The 23,610-nt window shown below is 41.1% G+C and overlaps 2 protein-coding genes across 2 annotated transcripts; one reads left to right on the forward strand and one right to left on the reverse strand.

Moving 5' to 3' along the window:
- Positions 1 to 7,499: 7,499 nt before the first annotated feature.
- On the reverse strand, positions 7,500 to 9,555 carry LOC116261519 (thaumatin-like protein 1b). Its single transcript, XM_031640316.2, has 3 exons — positions 9,123 to 9,555; positions 8,354 to 9,038; positions 7,500 to 8,102 (listed from the first exon to the last, which is right to left on the reverse strand). Exons 1-3 carry the CDS (start codon positions 9,187 to 9,189, stop codon positions 7,937 to 7,939), a joined length of 918 nt encoding a protein of 305 aa, XP_031496176.1. The 5' UTR covers positions 9,190 to 9,555; the 3' UTR covers positions 7,500 to 7,936.
- Positions 9,556 to 19,885: 10,330 nt separating this feature from the next.
- LOC116261262 (auxin transporter-like protein 3) lies at positions 19,886 to 23,423 on the forward strand. The gene is made up of 7 exons (XM_031639947.2): positions 19,886 to 20,112; positions 20,353 to 20,538; positions 20,710 to 20,822; positions 20,955 to 21,138; positions 21,245 to 21,342; positions 21,482 to 21,689; positions 22,486 to 23,423. Exons 1-7 carry the CDS (start codon positions 19,960 to 19,962, stop codon positions 23,020 to 23,022), a joined length of 1,479 nt encoding a protein of 492 aa, XP_031495807.1. The 5' UTR covers positions 19,886 to 19,959; the 3' UTR covers positions 23,023 to 23,423.
- The last annotated feature ends 187 nt before the right edge of the window (positions 23,424 to 23,610 follow it).

Consider the following 23,610-nt stretch of genomic DNA (forward strand, 5'->3'; position numbering starts at 1 on the left):
GCCTCATCTCCATGTTATAAAAGGTGATGCATTGGAACGCAAGCCATTAGTGCACACATACTGTAGTTGCATAACCTTCGTTGTTTCTTTCCTTCTTCAACGTGGTGGCAATGCTTTGCAGCAGATGTGATACTGTCAGCAGTGAGTCACGATGGAAAAAGAATGATCGAGGATGGATTTCATATACGTGCACTTTGAAAGATATGTCTACTTATAAGCTGTCATACTGAAAAAAGGAATACAAGTTGTTTGTCTTCTCCTGCTATTTTTTATTCAGGTTTACAGCTTTTGATTCACTCATCTCTTCAGACAAGTTGATAAAGTTTCCTTTTTCATAGCTTTAAATCAGATGGATAACCATTGTTCTTGATATTGATTGAAGGCTTCCATTTGCTTGGCTTTATGGTATCTGTATGTGTAATTGACTGTAAATATTTTTGCAACCCTTCAACTAATTACTGATGTGGCTCTATGTTCAACATTTCTCGAGAAGTCGGTGCATGATCAACGATGAAAGATCGTGCATAAGCCAGAAAGGGTTTACTTGTCGTTTAATTATGTTCTTCCTTCGAAGAATTAAAGCTATAACTAAATAATTCCTGTGATTTTAGTCGAACAAATCACTGGTATAATTGTTAAGACAATGAAAGCTTACCATTAAACAACTTTTAAAAGGTGGGCCTTCCATATAGATCACCCACTTAAGGATGACTAGAGCGTGAAATCTGATGCAGCAGTTGGTCCTTAAAGGAAAAGCACCGCATTATCCATGGAAAAGCTGGCTGTGTAGTTTTTTTGTTTTCTTGCATCTTTTGGTTGACCTTTACCACTAGATATTGTCATGACCAGGTCAAAAGTTTAATGGAGGAGGTGGGTTGCCTCAGTTTTAGGGTTTCCTTGTAGTGGAAAGAATCGGGAAGGAGGACGATGGTCGTAAACCTCCGTGAAGAAGGAAAAGGTAGAGCTCTGAAAGAAGAAGCCAGGCAGACCAGTGCTTTTTCCCATGCCTATTGCCTCCTTTCTTTAGTGCATCAAAGATATGGTTTCCAAGGATTTTAAAAAGCAAAAACTTTAGGGACTAAAGTGACATATGACCTATCTTTTCATATGGGACATAAAGTATAGGTAGTTGATTATAGAGAGGTCTATTAATGGCTTAAACTGTCATAACCCAGTTTGACAGATCCCAACCTGTCCCTTAAACCTGTCCCTTAGCAGCTTTTATTTCAGCCTTAAAAAAGTTAGGAACCATGATAACCAGCATCTAACAAAACTAAACATTCAATTTGAGGTGTTACATGAAAGTCCAAGAACAGTGTGTGAAGTATAAGAAACGTAGTGTACTAAAGATGTTTCATTCATGAAAGGAGAAAATGAAGTGTTCGCCGAAGAAATGGGAGAACGCGCTAAACAAAAGGAGTAACAAGCCATCACAATTTTACAAAGTTTGTTTGGCAAAGGAAGGAAGAGAGATCAGTGGGAAGGAGAGAACAAGAAGTGAGAAAAGGATAACGGAGAAAAGAAGCACAAATCAATATAACATGAAAATCGATAAGTTTTATTGCACAAGAAAAACAAGGTGTTGATAAGCCAGTTCTAACAGTGCTCAATACCATGATAATATTTCCCACCAACTAATAGACCTTTGGTTACATATCAAAAAATCAAAAGTTGGGTATGCATCCAAGTTCGATCAAAATTGACTTTGAAGGATAAAGCAGAGCAATTTCAGTAAAACCATATTCCAAAAATTAGGTTTCGACATTTCATGAAGAAGAAGCGTGTCAAGATTGCCAAATTAGCGGCAATTCAACATTTTTTATGTGGAATTAACTAAACGTGTAGATAAGATGCTCAATACATATCTTTTGGAAAGTATCACATATTTCATCAGAAATCAAAGATTCAAAAATCATGTTGGCACCCATTGAATTTGAGACTCCTGCAAGTTCTGCACGTACGTTGAGAAATATGGTAACCTTTTGAGTACTTTGCAGGAAAAGTGGCACTCCCTCCAGTATTAACTTTTAATCAGTCGCCAAGATCTGCTGTATTCAAATCGAATGAGATCCTTTTTGTTGCATACAAGGTCTGCACATTTATTTCTTCTTATATTATTTGTTTTTTATTTTCTTTTCACTTTTTATATTGTTTGTTCTGTGATCTGTTTTTTGATGTAAGAAATCCGAATTATAATTTGATCTGGATTCGGAAATGATTCAGATTCAGAATCAATTCATGAGCCGATTCTATGCATCTTTGCTTGGTGACAGACCCCGAATTCGATAACAATGCTTGATTTTAAGAGGATGGTGTAATGGGTGGAGCCGGCCCATCCGGGATAGGTCGACCCATATTCAATTCTTGCAGTTAATGGTTTTGATGTTTGACCCGGAATATCAATGGACCAGAGATTTAGGCTGCCAAACTGGATCGGGCAGCTCGTCATTAGGAACGTCAATATATCTGATTTGGATTGAATGTAAGACTGAATCTTTATGAAAAAAATGGATAAATAGAAAAAAATTAATATCAAATTAAAAGATAGGATCAGATTTGGATTTAAGAAATGACATGCGATTACATTTTGATTTAGACTCGGATAAACATCCGATCACGGTTTCCAATCAAATTCAATTTTAAATTCAATGCACTTGTATTTTGAAAGTCAGCTGGATTGGGTTTGAAATCTGGATTTGGATGTGAATACAAATGTTGGATTTGGATTGGACTTAGAATGTGAAATCGGATTTTAAATTAGAAAAAATCAGGTATGACTTTTTTCGCTTGCATTTGAATCTAAATTCAAATCGGAAAATGTGAACATCAAAAAGACGGATATTGTTAGGAGCCCATCCGATTTGCAACCGTTATAAAACGGAACTATATACTAAATACGAAAATTCTATGCACCAGTATGACGCATATAACCAAGTTCGCCCCGACACCACCACACTATGCCCAGTTATTGAGGGTTTCAGCTTTGAATTTTACCGCTTTTGGATAAAGGTGAGTCTATACGAACTGAGCTATGGTTTCTCTGTATTGGTAAGTCTAAAAGCCACAAACCCAAAAGAGGGAAAAGAGGGAGAAGGGAAGAAGTTCTTTTTTTTTTTTCCAAAGTAAATATTTCTTACCTTGTGGGCTCCCAAATATGAGGCATATTAAAAACAATTAAGACCATGGAAAGTGAAAGCGGTCCTGGCTCTGCCAATTGGATTCCCAATTGATTAATTCAGAACTACCCAGATTTTCAAATATATATATATATATATATATATATACTAGTAGGAAATTTTTATGGGGGTGGGGCCAAACTATATCTTTAAAATTTTAACGAGGGCCCAAGTATAGTTTTTTCAAAATTTGTGTATATAGAATCAGGTGTAATTAGGCGGCTGGTGGCAGAAGAGATAGGTCCCATGCCCAAGTCAGCCATGATCATCGAGCAATAGAACTATAATTTATACTCTCTTACCAAAGATTAGTAAGACTATGTATTTCCTTGAGATAAAGTTGGTTGGGACTAACTTTGAGCAGATTTATAGGCAAAAAGCATTTGGCCAGGGCTTGCACAGTCGCAGAATCCCGTCGAACGCTTTAGAGCAATGGTGGCAGGCAGCTGCGAACATGCTAAACGAGCTGTCCGCTTCATCGACAACAGGGAGTTATCTAGTTGCAGTCAGTCAGTCAACCTTCTCATGCTGAGAGTTTAACAAAGAAATCAGGATAATCTTGGATTTGGTTTTCTCCAAAGAAAAAGTTGGATAAGCACCCTTTTGTGCCATAAACTATAATTACTTTGGAAACTAGTTTTCTTGTCCTGTGATTTATTGCCATCGCTTTTGACTGGTTTTGTGCTTCGCACTGCCCAATGATCCCAATTCCCATCACTCTCGCTAATCTAATGTTCTTATAACATTTGCTTCCTTGCTTCCACTCGAAGTATTACTTTTCCCTTAATTTTATATTCAATGGTAGCTACAATACAAACATGAGAAAACAAAAGTCTAGAGAGAGAGATAGTTTACATGTATGTATATATACTTAGTTCTGAAATAAGACTTTATAACAACTCAGCCTACTCTTCTTTCCCATCAACCATTTTTCATTTTCTTTTTGAACAAAGGTTTATTATAATCAAGGGGAATATCATTATCAGATGTGTGACAAGTAGCAAGATCATAAACATATACACAAATTGGAATAGGGAGATGTGAAAATCAGCCCTCTGGGCGAGCTCCTCACTTCGTTGTTAAGGGCGTGAAAGCTCAACTCACCAAATCTAATGGGGACGGAAGAAAATCTTGGCTGAGGCCCACAGACGCATTTGCGCCGAATTCAATCCAGAAACGAGAATCTGGGTTTAAGTGCGATTTTGACCCGTGATCGTTTGATTCCGAATGCCACATCTGATCTGAGTCAGATCAAAGTCAGATCCAAGTCAGAAGTTAACGTGTCTTAGCCTGGTCAAAAGCAAAACATAAATGCAAAAGCAAACCCAAATCCTGTGTACCAAAGGAGATGATCCTGCCATATTCAACCCCGATCTTCAAACCTCCATAAATAAATTGCAGTCACCTCAAGGATGAATGGCGCAGATGGACAGAAGGTGCGGCCACATGTTTCATAGAGGCAGCGCATTCAAGGAGCATATAATGCCATTAACAGCAGAGTTTGTGCATCAAAAACTAAAAAGTTGTTACCATCTAGTACATACTGCTTCTGAGCATTCAAGATGACACAGTTCAAAAATTTTGTCGCTTCAGAACGCAAGAAAGCATGGCAAAGGGTAAAACGTGACAGTAGGACCTGTGCCAAGAAGGGAGGAGAGAGATCAATAGTTGGTTTTCTGGTTTTTTGATGTGGAACAGGGGAGACAGATTGAAAACAGAGTGGGGATGAGTCACGAGTGACGGAAAATTAAAAAAGAGACAAAGCAGCGGACGCTTTTGATTGTTTGGTATTGACAAAATTTGCCGCCTTCCAAAGAAGCACGATTAAAATTATGTGTTCCAACGTCTTCTCGTTCATGGAGATCGTTTAACTGTTGTCTGCATGCCAGATCATTTTTTCAGAATGCCCTCAAAGCTTCAACGTTTGCTCGGTCTCGCCTAACTGTTCTCAGAGCAGTTGGGGTGCTTCTGATAAAGAAGGCCAGTCATCTTCATAGCAGAAGATGGAGAAACTGTGACTTTTTTCAGATGTGAGACGTTTAACCAATGCAGAGGTCTCCAACATAAAACCTGCTTTACAATTGAAACCCTGCCAGGTTCTGTCGGCAGCGAGTCTCTTTCTCTGTCTCCCTGCGTTACAGTAAATTAATGGGTTTAGGTGAAGAAACGTGTTCCTGTCACATCCTGCACATTGGGGTTCAGCAGTCTCCTCACCTCCTTAATCAGCATGTACACGTTGGTTGGAAGCATGTGCTCTGGTGTGTTCTTCCTCCACGCGTCGGCTGCTGCAAATCATCTTTCTCTTTCGCACTAAAGCTAATCGTAGGCCCGTAACACCGTGACAAATGAAGAACATCACAAGAGAAGCCGCCCCTGGCCTACTTGGGGCAACGCAATTTGCGACCTATTATTACAGGCAAGCCGCATAGTTAAAGCAAGACAAAACTCTTTTCTCCCTCTCTTTTGCATGCAAATACGGTAGAACAGAAAATGATTCATTTTTACTCCTATTTTGTGCAATTTCTAATCATGCAACTGTTTCTCTGCTTGGCTTACCAAAAATTTTACTTCTTTCATGAAGAAAAGGATGCTGAATGAAGTTCGTCGCATAAGAAATAAGCTCTGTCGAACATATTTTCTCTGTCGACGTGAGTTGGTAATGGCTGTAACCGTGATTCTTCAACTAAATGTTCGTGAAGTCCATGGCAGGTGTCTACCATGAGAGTGACATCTTGATTGCAGATCGCACATGAAAGTCCGCGGCAGGTAGATATGTGTCAAGAGCTAAGGAGAGTAGGAAACAGAGCATAGAGCATGAAAGAAGTGTTAACTAGGTCTACATGTGTTGACAAAAAGAAGGCGGAGAAGATGTGGATGGTCTCGAGTAATGCAGTCGGATCCTTCCTCCTTTTGTCTTTGCATCGTCTACTGAATGAATTTTACTAAAGAAAAAAAATTAAGAATGACAAGGTAGAGGCCATAAATGAAGTACTGTTTTGCCTTCTTTTACATTTCATTTCTTTCATAAGAAAATGGTTTGATGACCACATGGTCCTGCTGTTGTAAAAAATAAAAACTTTATGATGTGTGTTTTCGAAACTAAATTGGAAAAAATAATAAAAAATTGCTTTAAAAATCTTTTAAAAAATTAAAAGAGTGGGACATGTGGCACATTTGCATCCACCGAATGAAACTGATCTGCCAAGTATTTGATTGGAATCTGCCTATCCAACCTGACTTTCAAACACTGACAAGGACTAACGTGCTGGCCATTCTGCCAAAAATCGGAAAAGAAAACCCCAAGAAAAAAAGAAAGCGATGCGATTTCCACATGTCGGTGGTACTGAAGCAAAGCTCTCATGTCTACGCAATCAACACTTTTCCCATCTGGAAAAGCGAAAAAGAGTCTCACCAAACACGTCGACTGACTTTCTTATCTCGCTAACCAACTTCCGACCGTGCCACCGTTTGCGAACTTTTTCATTCACTGACCACAAACTCCCCACTAACTTTTGTGTTTACCTCATCATCCAACCGCTTTCGTTCGTGAGAAAGCCAATTTCCCCACACCACAAAAGGCGGACTTATAGACTTATGTTTGCAATATATGAATAACGCTTTAGCAGTCGCTTTTACAGGTGCACATGACTAAGCGAGGCCAACAAGAAGGAAGGAAGAAGCAAGATCCTTACGTGGATCTCCACATCCCATGCACTTCTTATATATATATATATATACATATATATATATACATAGCTTAATGGACTGCATGTTCTTGGATAAGAGTCATACGTCTGCTGGCAACTGTCAAATGTGGGTGACGATCGACCTTCGACCTTTATTGGCTCCCTTTCCTTTTTCTGCAGTTAGTTGTAGGGCTGGGCATTGGGCCGGCCTGGCCCGGGCCGACCCGAAAAAAGTGACAAAAGTTAAGCCCTTTAAGGTTATCGGGTCAGCCCGAAACCCGGCTCGTTTTTAACCGGGCCGATGAAGCATTGGGCAATTGTGATAATTGAATTGGTTGCTACTCCTTAGAAGACTAGCATTTTGGAGAATCAAACGAAGAAAAAAAAATCCAAAATCAAGTTAGGTGAAGAAGATTATCTAATGTGAGTCCATGACATCCACAGCAAACACCAACTCTATTGCAGATAGGTTAAACTAGTCTCGTTTTGAGACTGCTTTTCTAATGTACTCTCTCCTCTTATGATCTACTAAAGTTCCTGGTTTTAGAGTAATGTTAGGTGATGGAGAAGGAAAACGTGAAAGGAAGAAAGAGTAACTTTATGTCGTCAACCAGAAGAAATGAAATGAAGCAGAAGAGAAAACGAACTCTTTGCTTGAAATTGCTTACATCAACGCTGTACATAGCAGCTTACAACTGCAAAAGACTAAAAACACATAAATATTATTTTGTACAAAGAATTGAGCGTGGATCTTTCCATCCCGTAAAAAAGAAGAAGAAAAAACATTTGCGCCATAATCGTCGCAACGCAACAACTTTTATGCGTGCATCATGGCACTTCTGCTTAACCAAAAGAACAGAAATTTACAAATACAATTGCATAGAAAAACCATGGAAATAAGTGAAGAGGGGAAGAAATGGGTCCATGCAGACAGTGGTCACCGAAGACAGTAAACCCAGTTGGGGTCGGTCAGGGTCCGGTGCGTTTCTTCAGTGATGACCAAGATCCGGTGTAAAGCCAGGAAGCTGGGCCTAGTGTCTATGTCGGACCAACCACACTGGAGTAAATGTAATGCTAGCAGGTCCATGTCAACATCAGGAAGATGGTGGCGGCCACCAACCAGAGTAAATCGATCGTTCCTTGCCGGAACCCGTCGCTGCTCACTGTAGCGGGGTCCGACATGCCGGAAAATATCATCGTGTTGTTGATCGACGGGAACTGATTGCTGGAAGATTTCTGGCTGCATTAAGGAAAACGATCGATTAAAGGCATGAGTAAGGTTAAACTGTGCTTCTCCTTTACATGTAAAATAAAAACCGAGTCGCGTACGACAAAGTTACGTGTATGAGAAAGTTGAACTGAAGACTGAGCAAAACCGGAATTGCTTCGAAATCTCGATATTTCTGGATATTTGGCGAAAAATGCATCGACTAAGGAATGGACGAATAGAAAGAGAAAGCTGCCGGAGCTGCGGAAGAGAAGGAGGGCTACCTGGGGACGGAAGGGCAGAAGGTGATGAGGTAATCGGCGCCGGAGCAGGTGAAGGTGCTGGTGGGATCATCGTAGGCGTAGCTGTAGGCGCGAGGGCAGGCATTCTTGAAGAAGCGAGAGTAGGGCGTGGGCCCGCAGGTGTCGGCGGTTCCGTAGCTGCCGCTGCAGCAATACCGCGGGTCCCCGAAGGCCTCGCAGGCGCTCTTGCACGCCACGCCCTCACCGGACGTCGCCTCCGTCACCCGCAGCGCCGAAGGGCAGGCCCCGTTCAGGTCCGCCAGGCACCCGGTAGCCGCACAGTTACCCGTGCCTCTCTGGGGCGTTACCATCATCGGTGCGTTGAACCCGTCCACCAAGCTCACGTCGTAGAAGTCCAGCGCCCCATTGCCGAGCGTGAACTCCGCCAGCGTCGCGGGCGGTTTAGCTCCCGCGCCGGAGCATTCCAGCCTCCCGGAGCCGCAGTCGCCGGTGACGCAAGAGAATTTCCCGGTCGAGTCCGTGGAGCAGAGTGTCCGCGACCAGAACCGCCCCGACCATCCCGACGGCGCGGCCAGCGCGACCGTCTCCCCCTGCTTTAGCTCGAACCCCGTGGTCGACAGCGGCGCCGTGCCCGCGTTTGCCAGTACGCCCGGCCACACCGTGTAGGCGCAGTTATTCGTCATCGTAAAGGTAGCCGAATGGACACCTGAAAACAGAGACAGAGCAGTTTGTCAAATCACTAAAGCAGGAGTAGAGGAGGAAGGTGCATTTTAAGTTGTTTCCGTCTTACCTGAAAAGAAGAGGAAGAAGAAGAGGAAGGGTTGGGAGGAAGTAGAGATAGGGAACAGTGGAGCCATCGATGGACAATCAATCAATGCTTGGATTTAGGCGCAGCGCTAAAGCCACTGTACTGTAGTAGCCTGTGGAAGAGAGACAAGAAGAATGAAGGGCGTGGTTGTTGTGGAGTGCATATTTATAAAGAAAGAGTGTCATAAATAAAAGGTTGGGGGTGCGAAAGGAAGAAGATGGTGGTAGCTAAGAGCGCTGCTTCTGGGAAGAGGAATGGATTATGGGGAGGGACAAGGGGCCCCATTCTATTTCTTGTAAGAAAAATTCCTTTTCTTATTCACCGCAGCAGAGGAATCAGAGATTTAGTTGAATGGGGGCACCTCGGCCCCGCTGGCCATCGCTTTGAAAGGCTGATGACGGGGATGGGCTTTTCAGAGGCACCAGTTTTCTACCCTTTGCTTTTTTAACAAGCGGCGTTCGTCGCCCACCGCCCACACTCCCCCGTTTGTGAATTGGAAGGTTGGTGGCGCCGGGCGGCGGTAATGGACGGAGAAAGGGCATCGGAATCTTTATCCGAATCAGGCAGGCGGCCCCAATTCGCGGGATTGGTCTGACTCCCTTCCGGTCAAAAAAAAAAAAAACTCTACGTAGCAAACTATAATTCATTCATAAAGATTTCAAAGTGTAGAGGTAATATAATCTATTTAAAATTTTAAAATACTAAAGAAAAAAAAGAATCAAATGTTGCACTATATAATATAACAAAAATCTTCTCTTATGAATATGAATCGAGGCGGCTAACCATTAGGAATCTTCTGTTTTGGATGTCAATGTTCCCAATCTATAAAAGCTGAAACAGGGATGAATGAACTTTAGAGGTGCATTTTGAGCCTCTAATCATGCTACAAGCAACATCAAATATGGAGGGAGATTCTCTCCTTCCTTCTCTTTGCTCTTGGGGTTTATGAGTTGCTGTTTTTCAGCTAGATTCACGGGAAATGAATGGGCTTTCACGGACTCACGAGCTTCACCAGCCTCTTTATGCCGACTGTTCACTAGATTTAGAATGGATATCGAGAGCGACCTTGGATCCTTTGCGTTTGTCGATTTGGGGTCTGCCGGCTCCACGCGTCTCCCATAGCCTTTGATTATTTGAACACAGTTGCCCGTGAATCATGGAACAGTCCAAGACAGAAACCAAATTAATTTTTAAGTTCAAACTGATCGATGGCATTAGATCATCCTGTCTCACTAGGATTCGGCAGGGCCCCCGCACCAGATCCGACGCTAGCCGAGCCAATTATGAAAATAAGCATTTTTTCTTGGTTGGTCTGTGTGGGCAATTGCCCACATAGTGCGACACCGGCCTCTGCCCCTGTTTTCAAGTCCTCCAAATTCATCCTTCACTTTTGATTGACTAGGACACATTCATACTTCAAGAACATAAGCAGAGATGCTGCTTGAGCTTGGAATTGAAGATGATCTTTTAAATATATGAACAAAGAAGGATGGTTTTTAAATCTAGAACAAAAAAAAAAAACTCAAACGAGCGTTTTCCATAGAACTAACTACGTAGGCGTGATCTTTGTGTTCGAAAACTCAACAATCAACCAAAAAAAAATGTTGTTTATGTAATGCATATATAAGATTCTATATATGGAGAATTTAAAATTAATGCATATATAAGATTCTATATATAAGAATCTAGAACATGTGTCTTTAGTTTCATGAAAAGTTGTCTAACCAGTGAATAACACTCTATTTATGCATTAGAGTGCAATGTTTATGGCGTAAGTTAGATTCTGCACCTGTATGAAACCAATTGCAAATTGCTCGTCAGATATGTGCGCTGTTGTATGGCCACCGGCGGTCAACATTGTTTTTTCCTCCAAAATTTCTTGAGGCCCAACAAACGAGGGAAATTTTTACTCCAATCCATCAAACCACCTGAACCGGATTTGAAAGTAGAGAAGTCAACTAGTCCGATTTGAATTGGATGTACCCTTAATTCTACTTTTTCTTCTGATATTCACATATTGAGATTCATTCAGATTCAAATAAAAAAAAAAAAGTTATATCTGAAATCTGAATCTGATTTTTACATTCATGTCCAAATCCAAATTTTAAACCGAATCGAGCATTTGGTTACATTTATTTAGCCTCTTAACTAATCTGAATCTCATTTACATATTAGTGCTTCTTAACTATGCTTCCTCTGTATGAAAAGTGAAAGAATGAATTTAGAGTCTAGCCGAGCCTAGGTATAAGTTAGCAGATGTGCACATCCTCTCAGTTAATCCTATTTATATAATAGTTAATCCAAAATTTCTTTAGGCCCAACGAAGGAGGGGAATTTTTATTCCAATCCATCAAAGCACCCGGACCCGATTTGAAAGTAGGGAAGTCAACCAGTCCGATTTGAATTGGATATCCCCTTAATTGTGTTTTTCACATTGGGATTCATTCAAATTTAAATAAAGAAAATTTATATCTGAATCTAAATCTAATTTTTACACGTATATCCAAATCCAGATCCAAATTTTAAATCGAATCTACCCAATTTTCAAAATGTAAGAGCATGGATGTCGGATATAAGATATTTATAAAAACCAAACCAAATCCAAAATCTATCGTGTACTTATTTAAAACGAAATCCTATTCCATAGAATCTGATTGGATGTTGTTTCTTAAATCTAAATCTGATGTGATTTGTTAATTGGATTTTTTTTTTTTTTTTGGTTGGTTTTCCATACCCGAATTTTCTAAAGCAGTACGGTTGGATACTAAACCCAAATCCATTCCAATTGATATTGCCTAACGCATATGCTAGCCTCGAAAACTCCAAATCTGGATCAGACCCAGTGGGGACGACTTGAGAGAATCATAAACAAGATCAAATCTTAAGTACTTGGATCGCTGGAGGCAAAAGATGCAGCAGTTCATTTTGATGGGTCTTTTCATGGATCAACCTCTTCTATTCTGCAGGGTTCCCGATGAAAATGTGTCAACCCTATTTTATATATATATATATATATATGTATATATATATATATATATATATTAGAATCCAAACTCATTCCCATTGAGATTTTAGGTATAGCCTGGGCAGTGGCCCACACCAGCCCCCAGATAGCTCCTGCTACTGATTGAGACTATGAATTGATGTTGGCTGAACGAGACAAGGTGCATGGTGTTTGCGTGACAAACGAAAGAGCAACAAACTTCTACAACCAATTCATAAAATGTCAGATCTAATCTCTTTAAGTGCTTGTTTGGTGGTGCATTGGAAGCATTTTCTGGCTTTTTAAATTTGAATGTTGAGATCTTGGCCAATTATTTGGCCAAGGAGTGTTAGCAATTAAAGAACCAAGTGAGTAAGCTGAAGCTTGAAATGATATAGGACAAGATGCCAATGGGGATGTAACTGGACTGGATTCGAATTAGCAGTACTTTTTAAGCATGATCTAATGCTTGGAATTAAACACTAAAAAAATCTACATCACATCCTCATTGGACTTTCGAAATCGAAATTGGAAACTGAACCTGAACTAAATTATGACATGACATTGACAACGGAAAAAGTTCATATAATATCTAAATCCAAATATGATCAGATGCCATTTCTTAGTTATGATCCCAATTTTATCTTTTAATCGGATGTTCAATTAAAAAAAAAAAAAAGAGTTTCTACTAACTCTGTGAATGTCAATAAAAGTAGTGTCACTAACACTTTTACTGGTGTTTTTGTTCTATGTTAGCAAAAAAGTAACGTTTACTGACTTGAGAGATTAAATGTCAAGAAAATCGTCTACCAACGTTCACAAACGTAACGTTGGCGTCAGTAAAAAGTCAAGTATGGGCCTTCACTGGAAGCTTATGCAGCTTAAGCGAAATGAAACAATTGTACAAAATTAAGGATTCTTCATATGAACGTTACCAAATACTTGTACCGGCGAATAATTTCACGGCTATAGAATTGTTCATATGAACGTCCCTCCCTGCTTATGTTTTCCATGGAACGTCAGTAATGATTCTTTTTACTGGTGTTCAATCGGAATTCCTGCTTATGTTTTCCATACTGATTCTTTTTTTACTGGTGTTCACTCGGAGCGTCAGAAGGACGTGTTTACTGACGTGACTTTTTCTATGTGTTAGTAATTTTTTTTTTTTTTTTTTTGTAGAGTTAGATATGAGTGCAAATATACAGACGCAATACATATGCATAAGCACACAGATTGGCATGCACAATTGAAAATTTTGTCATGCGCAATTAAGATAGAATTCATTCTACCAAGAGAAGGTAAATTACCAGTGGATATCTTTCAAGTAAAATTTTCACCGTTCGCAATTCTTGGATACATGGCTAATTCCTCTCGTGATCTTGGTTTTAGGTAACTTGAGATGCAAACAAGATTCTGCGTCAAGAAGTCCACTGTGTTTGAGTCCCCAGCTCACAGACAAGTGAGATGAACGACTTCAGCTGTTGCTGTATGGGCCAAAGTAACAAGTGAGCACAGTTTCATTATAAAGCGCAAGACAGGCTTGACATTCCTCACGCTTAATATATTTGTTTAGGAATTACCTGTGGAATTGTAGTTCAATTCTCATATTGTCTTTGAAGCTGGAAAACTTTTCTTTTTTAATTTTATAGATAAAATACAATATTGTAATTGCACCGACGTATTTTGTGTACTAAACGGGTCCATTTTGTTTCTGAATGTTTATTTTCTTCAACTTAAATAGTATTAACTCCCTCAACACACACACACATAAATTTATGAAAAAAAAATGACCGGTCGATACGTGTTAAATCTTTTAAATACTTGCTAGCATGTTGGAATGGTACAAGGCAAAAGTTTAAATGGAATTGTACTGCAAGTCATATGTCTATTTTGTGTTTGTTTTCTTTCCTAAAGGTCAAAAAGATGGCTGAAAAAATGACCTGACATTATTGTCACAACTTAGGCTATAGTCAATGTAGTACCACTCAATTTTAACCCTTATGTTATGTCCAACAGCCAGCGTTTTCTAAAATTTGTGAGCTCCATGTTGCAGAGATTAATGTCACAAACTTCCCCACCTTCTAACGAAGGAACATAAACTGTCCTCATAAATAGAAACCAGAGTGACTAACAAGAGTACAATCTTAGAATAAGTTACACATTATACCCATTTTCTTGTTTTATGTAACCATGGTAAGCTGCTCTTTCTAATTTTAAGTTGAGAGCATAGATCTAACAAGTTCTTGAGAATGAATTTGGGACAACCTACAGTTCTTCATGAATGTTTGGCATGGGAACTGTACACTAAACCCGTTTTTGATGCCTGTATGCCACAATGGATTCATGATCTGGCCAACAGGAGTCATGCCACCAAGCCATTGACCTTGAGCCCCCCGGTAATGCCAACACTGATAAAGCCACCTCAAGGTCCAAAAGAAGATGAAGTCGGGTGGCTTTTGCCAACACAAAAAGATAAAGATAAAAATGATGGGTGGCAATGGCAATGGCAATGAGAGGTTTCTCCCACTTTCTTCAGCACAAAAGAGGGGAAGAGAGAGGGGAGGCAAGCAGCAGCAGTGACAGGCAGAAGCTGCAGCTGCAGGCAGACAAGCAAGTTCGACAGCCTTTTCTGGCAAAGCAGCTTTACGGAAGAATCTCATCAATCCTTGGTGAGCGAAAAGAAAAGAAGCCAAGAATTTTGGTACGGTTGGTGAAGTTTTTGGTTGTGCTAACAGAAACAGCACAGTACAGGGAGGGGGAGAGATCTTGGACGTTTTAAAAGAGGTAAATAACAAAAGGGCATGCAAAAAGCGAAATGGGGAGAACAGAAAAGCCGGCCGCTTCCCTGTAGTAGAGTATTACAGGTCACACAACCAAACAAAGGTGAAGGCCTTTTCTTGCTTTTCTTTTTCCTGGCCCTTGCAGAAGCAGGAGAGAATGAAGGAAAGGAGATAGGAATCCGCAAGAAAACGAAGCAACTTGCATTCCTGATTACTTTTTTTCTTAATTGCAGAATAAAGGGTAGTAGCCGATCCAAAAGAAGGAGTTGGCATTTCAGTAGTCATTTTGAATTGGTGGGTGTCAGTGAGTTAGCCGTGTCTCTGTTCGCCAACTAGCCATGTTACCCGTTTGATTTGATCAGGCTTAAAAGAGGGAAACGAGGGTTGGAGTTTCTGAAACAAAAGGGAATGGAGGAAGAATCCCCCAAGCGACCAACGTCTTGATGTTAGTGAAGCTGTCTGCTCCATGGCGACTCCGGGGATCAGGGCCGGCCAGTTTTTCATACTGTGAATCTTATGGCACTACAGTCATTTAAGCTGGTCCTTAGTTCTAAAAAAATTCATGAGTTTTTAATGATGCTTCCATGGGCAAAACCTAGTACAGAAACATTTTTCAGTTCTACAAGAGCTTTGCGTGATTTCTTGTGGTATGAAGGAATTTTACCGGCCCATCCGGGAAGACCATGCATCTGAAAACCTGGTGTTAACATCAAAATTAGTTTGAAAACACTTGATTTGACTCTAAGATCATGTTCCTGAGGCAGTTTTAATGGCACCCAAATGGATTAATTATCAAAAGAAGCCGTTCCAAGATGGGGCCCATTCCTTCTTCCTTCTTCTCCATGCGTTCTTTGCTCTGACTTTCATCTCACCCTCGAGTTCCTGACATCCTACCAACCGCACCTCATTCCCCAAAACCTACCTTCAATCCTCCACCTCCATGGCTACTACCAACATTTCATTGACCAGCTTCTGTCAGTTAAATGGTCTTGAAATCTTTACAGCTTGACTGATTGGTCCGATTCTTTTTCAGAATCTCGATTTGGTTAGACAGACTCTTACCATATTACCGCAATAAAGATGAAATGGGTACGTTAGAATCCTCTCTCTCTCTCTCTCTCTCTCTCTCTCTCTCTCTCTAGCTCTCTCTCTTGTCAGTTGTTTAATTATGGCACACCATGAAACCACGGCCAACCTCTGTGTTTCAAAAATATGCGCCACGTTAAGAACAAGAAGCATGAAAGTTGGCATTGTTTATCGCTTCTGAAAAGGATAAACGAAGAGCAAGTGGCGAAGTCCCTTTGGTTCTCATACTTGCTTCGTTCATAAAAAGTCGTTACCATCAATTTGATCATTTTTCTCTTCGAATTACTCGCAGTGAACCAAAGCCCGAAGTTTGGGTATATGGAACCCCAGACACCACGATCAAAGGCCTCCAACTGTGCTTAATCAGACCTTCATCCTTTAATGGTACCGGAGTTCGGTCTCATCCATACCTTAATTTTTGAGAAGACACAAACAGATTTACGAGAGCACCTTGAACAGAAGTGCTAATGTGGGAGCCATTTAAATCTGAGTTGTTTCTGTTTTGGTCAATGATTCTTCTCTCTGGTATTGGCAGGCTATATATGCTTGGTCAAAAAGTCTATTGCATGTTCATGTTCATGTTTGAGCAAGTTCCGTTCATCAGTATTGTTCAGCCACAGTTGCTGGAGCGTTCATCAGTCTTGTTGCCGCCACAGTTGCAGAAGTTTGGTTGTTTCTTAGTTGTTCACAAAAGCTGCATATTATTTACTGCATAAACTACTGTATTGAATATTTCCGGTTCGTACAGCAGCAGTAATGTAAGGTACGCCATGAGTAAATTCATGAAATAAAGGGCTCGGTTTTCAACAAAAGAAAAAAAAATATGCAGTGTCATGGGCTATTTATAGAAAGGCGTCAATTTACGAGTCTTTTCATATCGAACTGTTGATTTGACGGGCTAAATCCGTTTCTTTCAATGGAGATGATAAGGCTGCCTATATAAGGCTGGCTCTGTTTTATTACAATGTATGATAGGCGGCACATTCATGTAAATGAAGGGATTTCATAACAATGCTACCAAACACTGATAGAGAAAACTAGGATCCCAATCTCGGTGCCAAAGTTGCATGGTAGAGAAAACACTGATGAGTTCTAACTAAGGGAGAATGGTAACATGAAGTTTCATGGCCACACACACACAGCAGCGTTACCTTTGCTTTTGTGTGTGGATTGTGGGCATGCGCACTAACAGTGTGTTAGCATTAAGAGATAAATAATTACTTTTTGCTGCGCCACATGTTCTAAAACACACCTATACGCAAGTACAAACATACTTATCTTATGATCCTAATCTTGGTTAAAAAGATTATTTAATCAACATTGCATGCTTTTCTTGGTTGCAAGTAAGATACAATAATCATGTAAGGTTTAGGACTTGTTGGAGCCTACGCACCAGGTCCGCCATCTCTATACCATGAGTAATCTCCACTCTCTGGAGCGAACTCATCATTCCTCCCAATTAGTTGAGATACGACCTGTCGCCTGGTTCTTCTTGGACAAACAACTTCAAAGGAAACCAGCTCGACTCACCTGCATTAACAAAGTCCACTCAAGTGCCTGCTTTCTAACTCATCACCTAAAGCAACTCCTCATAGGCCAAGAAACCCTAGATGGCAGTCAAACTCTCGAGACGTTAAACTTGGTACTTGGGTTGATCGATTAAAGCATGTCAACAGTAAAGGAAGATGCCAATAAGTTGCTCCACGCAATCCACAGTAAGAAGTTATATTAAAGAAGTGGTAACTAGCATTGGTCCTTTTCTTTTTTTGGGGACTCTTGCATTCCTGTGAATATTAAATCCCCACCAACCGTCTATTTCATGATGCAGGATGTATTATAAGAAGAAAATCAAATTGGTCCAGTGACTACATGTGTGCATTGAATATATTGTTTCCTTTTAACTTTATGCTTCATTTTGAGTTGGGAGCAAATAATAAGATTGGATTTTCTGCAATTCGATCTCATAACGTGGTAAATGTAATCGAACCATGTTGGCAGTAAACAAGTTTTAGAAACCTCTCTCTCTCTCTCTCTCTCTCTACCCTCTTTCAATTTAATATGTTGGGTAGGTCTACATCGATCATAACAGGCCAACTCAGGTGATAAAGAAGAGGAAATAATAATAACGGAACTCCTTTTGGTGGGGCTTTCTCGTGCTCAAACCAATCATGCCCTCTCTCTTTTCTTTGCAAAGGAATGTTTTCTTGTTTGTGGCCTTGCTGCTTCCCCAGGGTGCAGGATTTTACAGAAAAAGGAGAACCAGCACATGTCTCCACCACCAATATCACCTCCCCATGTGATCGATGAACAAGAAGAAAGAGAGAATAAAAAAACAGGTTTCCTTCGATTCCCCTCCCGAACCCTCCTGATCTGTTATCATATTTCTTGGCCGGAAATTGTGAATAAAGAAGCAGCAGGTGCAGCCCACTCCTCGATGGGAGCAATCATGCCGTGTTTGTGTGGGAATAATTCTCTTCCCCCACCCACCTCACTTTCTTCTTCCTTCCCCTTCATCTCTCCCTCCGTCTTGCATGGAAAATCAATGTTTCCTTGACCGGTCCTGATTCTTTCGCTCTGTTTCAAATCCGCCGTTGATTCCCCGTCCTCTTCACGAAGACTGCCGCATATACGCGCACTCGGCCCCTTATGATGCGTGATCTTGACCACATCCACAAAATATCCTACTATTAAAAATCCCTTCCAAGGGAAAAAAAAAAAAACTTACAATATGAAATGTACATAAAATAATACAACAGAGTCACATTATTCAGACGACCAAACCATTAAATGCACCTTGTTTCGACTGAAATGCTACGTTGAAACATCGTGTTTGTTAAGTAATATACATAACTATAATTATATATGTGATCAGTTCTTAAAACTGTAGTCGTTAATCTAATAGTGAGTTCTATATCTTTTGCAGATGAATGGTCCCATCGTACCAGAGGCTCTGAGGTTGCCATGCATCTAAATGAAAATTTTCTCTTGCGGATAGAGTGTCTAATCTGGCCATATATACGACAAGGAGAGTCTCAGGAACGTACTGTTCAAATATTATTACGAATTTGAGAATCTAACGTCCACATATGTACTCTCTTCTTTGATTGACATCATTCGTAAGTTATCTGCCACCACAGCTAGAGCCTATGAAAAGTTAAGCTTAGGTCGAGCAAAGATCATGGCCCCAAGAATCGGTCAATATGTTCATAACTTGTCTTACACATAATTTTTTCATTTATTTAATTTTTTTCGTTTATGTTCTCTCGTATTGTACATTAGCTTGTTATTTCAGTCATCTATATCCTTCATGTAACGTGGTACGTCTCTGCATTTGTAATCAATGATGCAGACTAATAGTTCATACTCGACATCTGAATTCATTCTGTTCAAGAAGAGAGTCTGATCTGATTCTGACCATGAATGTCGTATCTTAACGATCTAAGAACATGATAGGTAGAGACAATGAAACGCTTAATAAGATTTGTTGAATCTCAAGATGTTTACAGCACTATTTACAGAAAATAAACAACATTGCTAACAAAAATGATCGGACCAAATATGTTCAAAATATTCCAAGAGTCAAAGACCACACGGCTCGGCTCAGCATGGCAGAGGAGTTCAATTTCATTCTCAGACGTGGGTGACTTCGTAAATTAACCTGAACCTAACCAGCCGAGAAACTTGCCCGAGTTTTTTAATTCATCGTAGACGGCAGTGGGGCAAACCCGCTCGTGCGAAATATTTATATTCTTAGTTGTAAACATATTCTATAGATAAGCCTCTACCTGAACATCATAAAGTTTTAGCCGATTATTTCCAGAAAACCGCCGATTATTTGGGTTACTGTAGAAAACATGGAGTTGATTCTGGACTCCGCGGTATAAATAAGGAGCACCACCTCGCTCTCCAGAAACTCTCGGGGCATTCAAATCCGGCTTTGCTGTGAAGTCACCTGCTATCGACCGGAAAGATGGATACAGACAAGGTGGAGACGGTGGTGGCCGGCAACTATGTGGAGATGGAAACAGAAGGGAAGCCCAAAACCATGAAGAGCAGGCTTTCCGGCCTCTTCTGGCATGGTGGTTCCGTCTATGATGCATGGTTCAGCTGTGCTTCCAATCAGGTAATCCTCTGGTCTTCCTTTCATGGTTACCAACAGACTGATTCGCAACCTTTGGTTTTTCTGCTACCCGCTCTTTTCTTTGCTGTGCTCTGCTTATGTTGTCTAGTATATATCTGCAACTCCATGCACAACGGCCCCTCCCAAATGGGTCTGGCTGTATGTTTCTGTATTCACAGAGCTCCTTTTTCTCTCTGTGTGATAATGGTGGTTTGCATTTTGTGTTGCTTCTGTGTATCTCAGGTGGCACAGGTGCTGCTCACGTTGCCTTACTCTTTCTCTCAACTAGGAATGGCCTCAGGCATCGTATTGCAACTGTTTTATGGATTGTTAGGTAGTTGGACAGCATATCTTATCAGCATCCTTTATCTGGAGTACAGAACTAGGAAGGAGAGAGAGAAAGTCGACTTCAGGAATCATGTCATTCAGGTTATAACTTTCAACCTCTTTTTTTGTTTTCTTATCAATTACCATGAAAACTTTTCTTTTTTCTTTTTTTACTTCCTATCAAGTTATCTTTTCATGATGACATTTTTCTTCTTACTCTCGTGACACTGATGAGTAAATTTCCTGTCTTCATGTTCATGTGTTGGTTGATAGTGGTTTGAAGTTCTTGATGGGCTCTTGGGGAAGCAGTGGAGAAACTTGGGTCTCGCGTTCAACTGTACTTTCCTTCTGTTTGGATCAGTAATCCAACTCATAGCTTGTGCGAGGTCCTTATTTATTTCTCTTCTCTTTCTCATTTATCGTGTTTGTAAAAGTATCGATTATTGAGGTCTGTTTCATCGCATCATTCCCTTGAATAAACACTTTGATTAACTTTTGCTTTATTTGTCTGAACACAGTAACATTTACTACATTAATGACAATCTTGACAAGAGGACATGGACATACATTTTTGGAGCATGCTGCGCTACTACGGTCTTCGTCCCGTCTTTCCACAACTACAGAATCTGGTCCTTCCTTGGCCTAGTGATGACTACCTACACGTCTTGGTACCTGACTATAGCTGCCCTTCTTCACGGACAGGTAACACACTTTTCTGAAAAAAAAAAAAAAAAATGAAAAAACAGTTTGTGTTTCTTTCAATGTTATTTTATCGTTGTACATTCACATTCTTTAATGGTTTCCAAAGGTTGAAGGAGTGGAGCACTCTGGTCCAACAAAGCTGGTTCTCTACTTCACCGGCGCGACCAACATTCTGTACACATTCGGAGGCCATGCCGTTACTGTGTAAGTCTGTGCTGATCCCCGTGAAAGAAAAAGGGGCCAAAAACTTAACACATCTTTCTCTCTGTCTGTAAATAATGAGATTGGCATGGCCCAGATGTTTGAGTTGAATGCTATGCCGCCATTTTTTTTTATGATGCAGGGAGATCATGCACGCTATGTGGAAGCCCCAGAAGTTCAAAAGCATATATCTGCTGGCCACTGTGTATGTGCTGACACTGACGCTGCCATCTGCAGTGGCTGTGTATTGGGCATTTGGGGACATGCTCCTGAACCACTCCAACGCCTTCGCTTTGCTTCCCAGGACGGGATTCAGAGATGCAGCTGTCGTTCTGATGCTCATTCATCAGGTATCTTTGGACTCCCCAACTCTCCATCTCTCCCTTCTATTCGTTCTATCTTAATTTCTTTCTTTTGCCTTCTCTCCTTTACTTTGAGCTGCCGAAAGCGTGGTGCACATTCCAAGAATCAGAATTAGAAAGACATTAAAGTTTAGTTCTTTTTCTTAACGCGGAACTTGTCTGCCTGATTTGACGCTGGCGCATCTTGGGGAGCGAAAAGACGTTGCTTTTGATTCACTTTCATTGTTTTGGAACTGCCCAAGGCTTCTGAGCTTTTGCTGTTTCGGAGAGGTGCCTGAAAAGGCTGGGGTCTCATTGATGATTCATCACATCTAGGGGCGTCTTTTCAGCTGCTTAGAATGTCTCGGGACTTGAATTAGGGGTCATCAAATCGGACTAACGTGTCGGATTTTGCAGGGCATGGATCGGTTGCTCTGCCAACTTTGTGACTGTTTCGTTTTATCACGGATCTCTACTGTCGAACATTTTTGGCTGGTTTACTAAGTCCTTTTCTGGACCAGGGAAGGCAAGTGGGGAAGTGGGCAGTGGAAATATGTGCCCCGATAGACTAGCTAATGAGTCCTTGATAGCAAGACTGGACCTGAACATGTCTCCACTTAGCTTCCCTTCTTTTCCTTTCTTTTTGTTCAATAATCAAGAGCATATCACCATGTTCATTGAAATCCTGTAACTGTTAATGATGTTAAATTTCTCATAATGCTGCTGACTTGGTTTTCTTTCTTTTCTTGTTGTTGACGACGACGGTGGACTCGACGATGAATCATGGTACTCAAAAAATTTAAAGTTCATAACGTTCGGGTTCGCATGCACGCCTCTGTACTTCGTGTGGGAGAAAGTGATCGGGATGCACGAGACGAAGAGCATGTGCAGGCGCGCCCTGGCGAGGCTGCCGGTGGTCGTCCCCATCTGGTTCCTCGCCATCATCTTCCCCTTCTTCGGCCCCATCAACTCCGCCGTCGGCTCCCTCCTCGTCTCCTTCACCGTCTACATCATCCCCGCCGTCGCCCACATGCTCACCTTCCGGTCCGCCGCCGCCCGCGAGAACGCCGTCGAGAGACCCCCCCGGTTCATGGGCGGGTGGACGGGCAGCTACCTGCTCAACGCCTTCGTGGTGGGCTGGGTTCTGGTGGTGGGCTTCGGCTTCGGCGGCTGGGCCAGCATGACCAACTTCGTCCACCAGGTCAACACCTTCGGCCTCTTCACCAAGTGCTACCAGTGCCCTCCACCCAAACAGCAGCAGCAGAGCTTGCTGCCCCCTTCCAATGCAACAGCCATGGCGTCGGCGCCTGCCCCTGCTGCCTATCACAAACACCACCATTGAATTTCAACCTTAGCTTTTTCTGTTTTTTTTTTTCTCTCTTTTACACATCTTCCTCCTTTTTTCTTCTTCAATTTTGCTTTTCTGTACTGTCACGTCGCTTTTGGTGATGAAGATGGTAATGATGGAATTGATCATGGAACTGGAAAGAGGGGAAAGAAGAGAAGAGTGGGGAGAGAAAGTAGAGGAAAGGCTTCAGAATGGGGGGAAGAAGTATGACATCACGTGAATGATTTCTGCCTGGTGGGGAGTCTATAAAAAGAAAAGAAAAATGAAAAGAGCTGTGTGCTGAAGTGATAGGTCATGCTCGACTCCACAGCGCTTCTTTTTCTTCCATGTTCTCGTTTCGCTTTTTCAACTGCCATTGTTACAGCAGCAAGGCAATGTTAGGTTTGTTAACTATATACACTACGTCCAGTGACAGAATGTCCATATCTCCTCTCCCTCCCTCTCTCTCTCTCTCTCTCTCTTTCTCTTTATATATATATATATATATATATATATATACTCTGTAACAGAAACGGAGCCTGCTCTTTGGAAAAAGTTGCGTTGCTGCGCGTAGAAACAAATTAATGGACTTAAAACATGTGA

Source organism: Nymphaea colorata, chromosome 9, assembly GCF_008831285.2.
Source record: "Nymphaea colorata isolate Beijing-Zhang1983 chromosome 9, ASM883128v2, whole genome shotgun sequence".
NCBI lineage: Eukaryota > Viridiplantae > Streptophyta > Magnoliopsida > Nymphaeales > Nymphaeaceae > Nymphaea > Nymphaea colorata.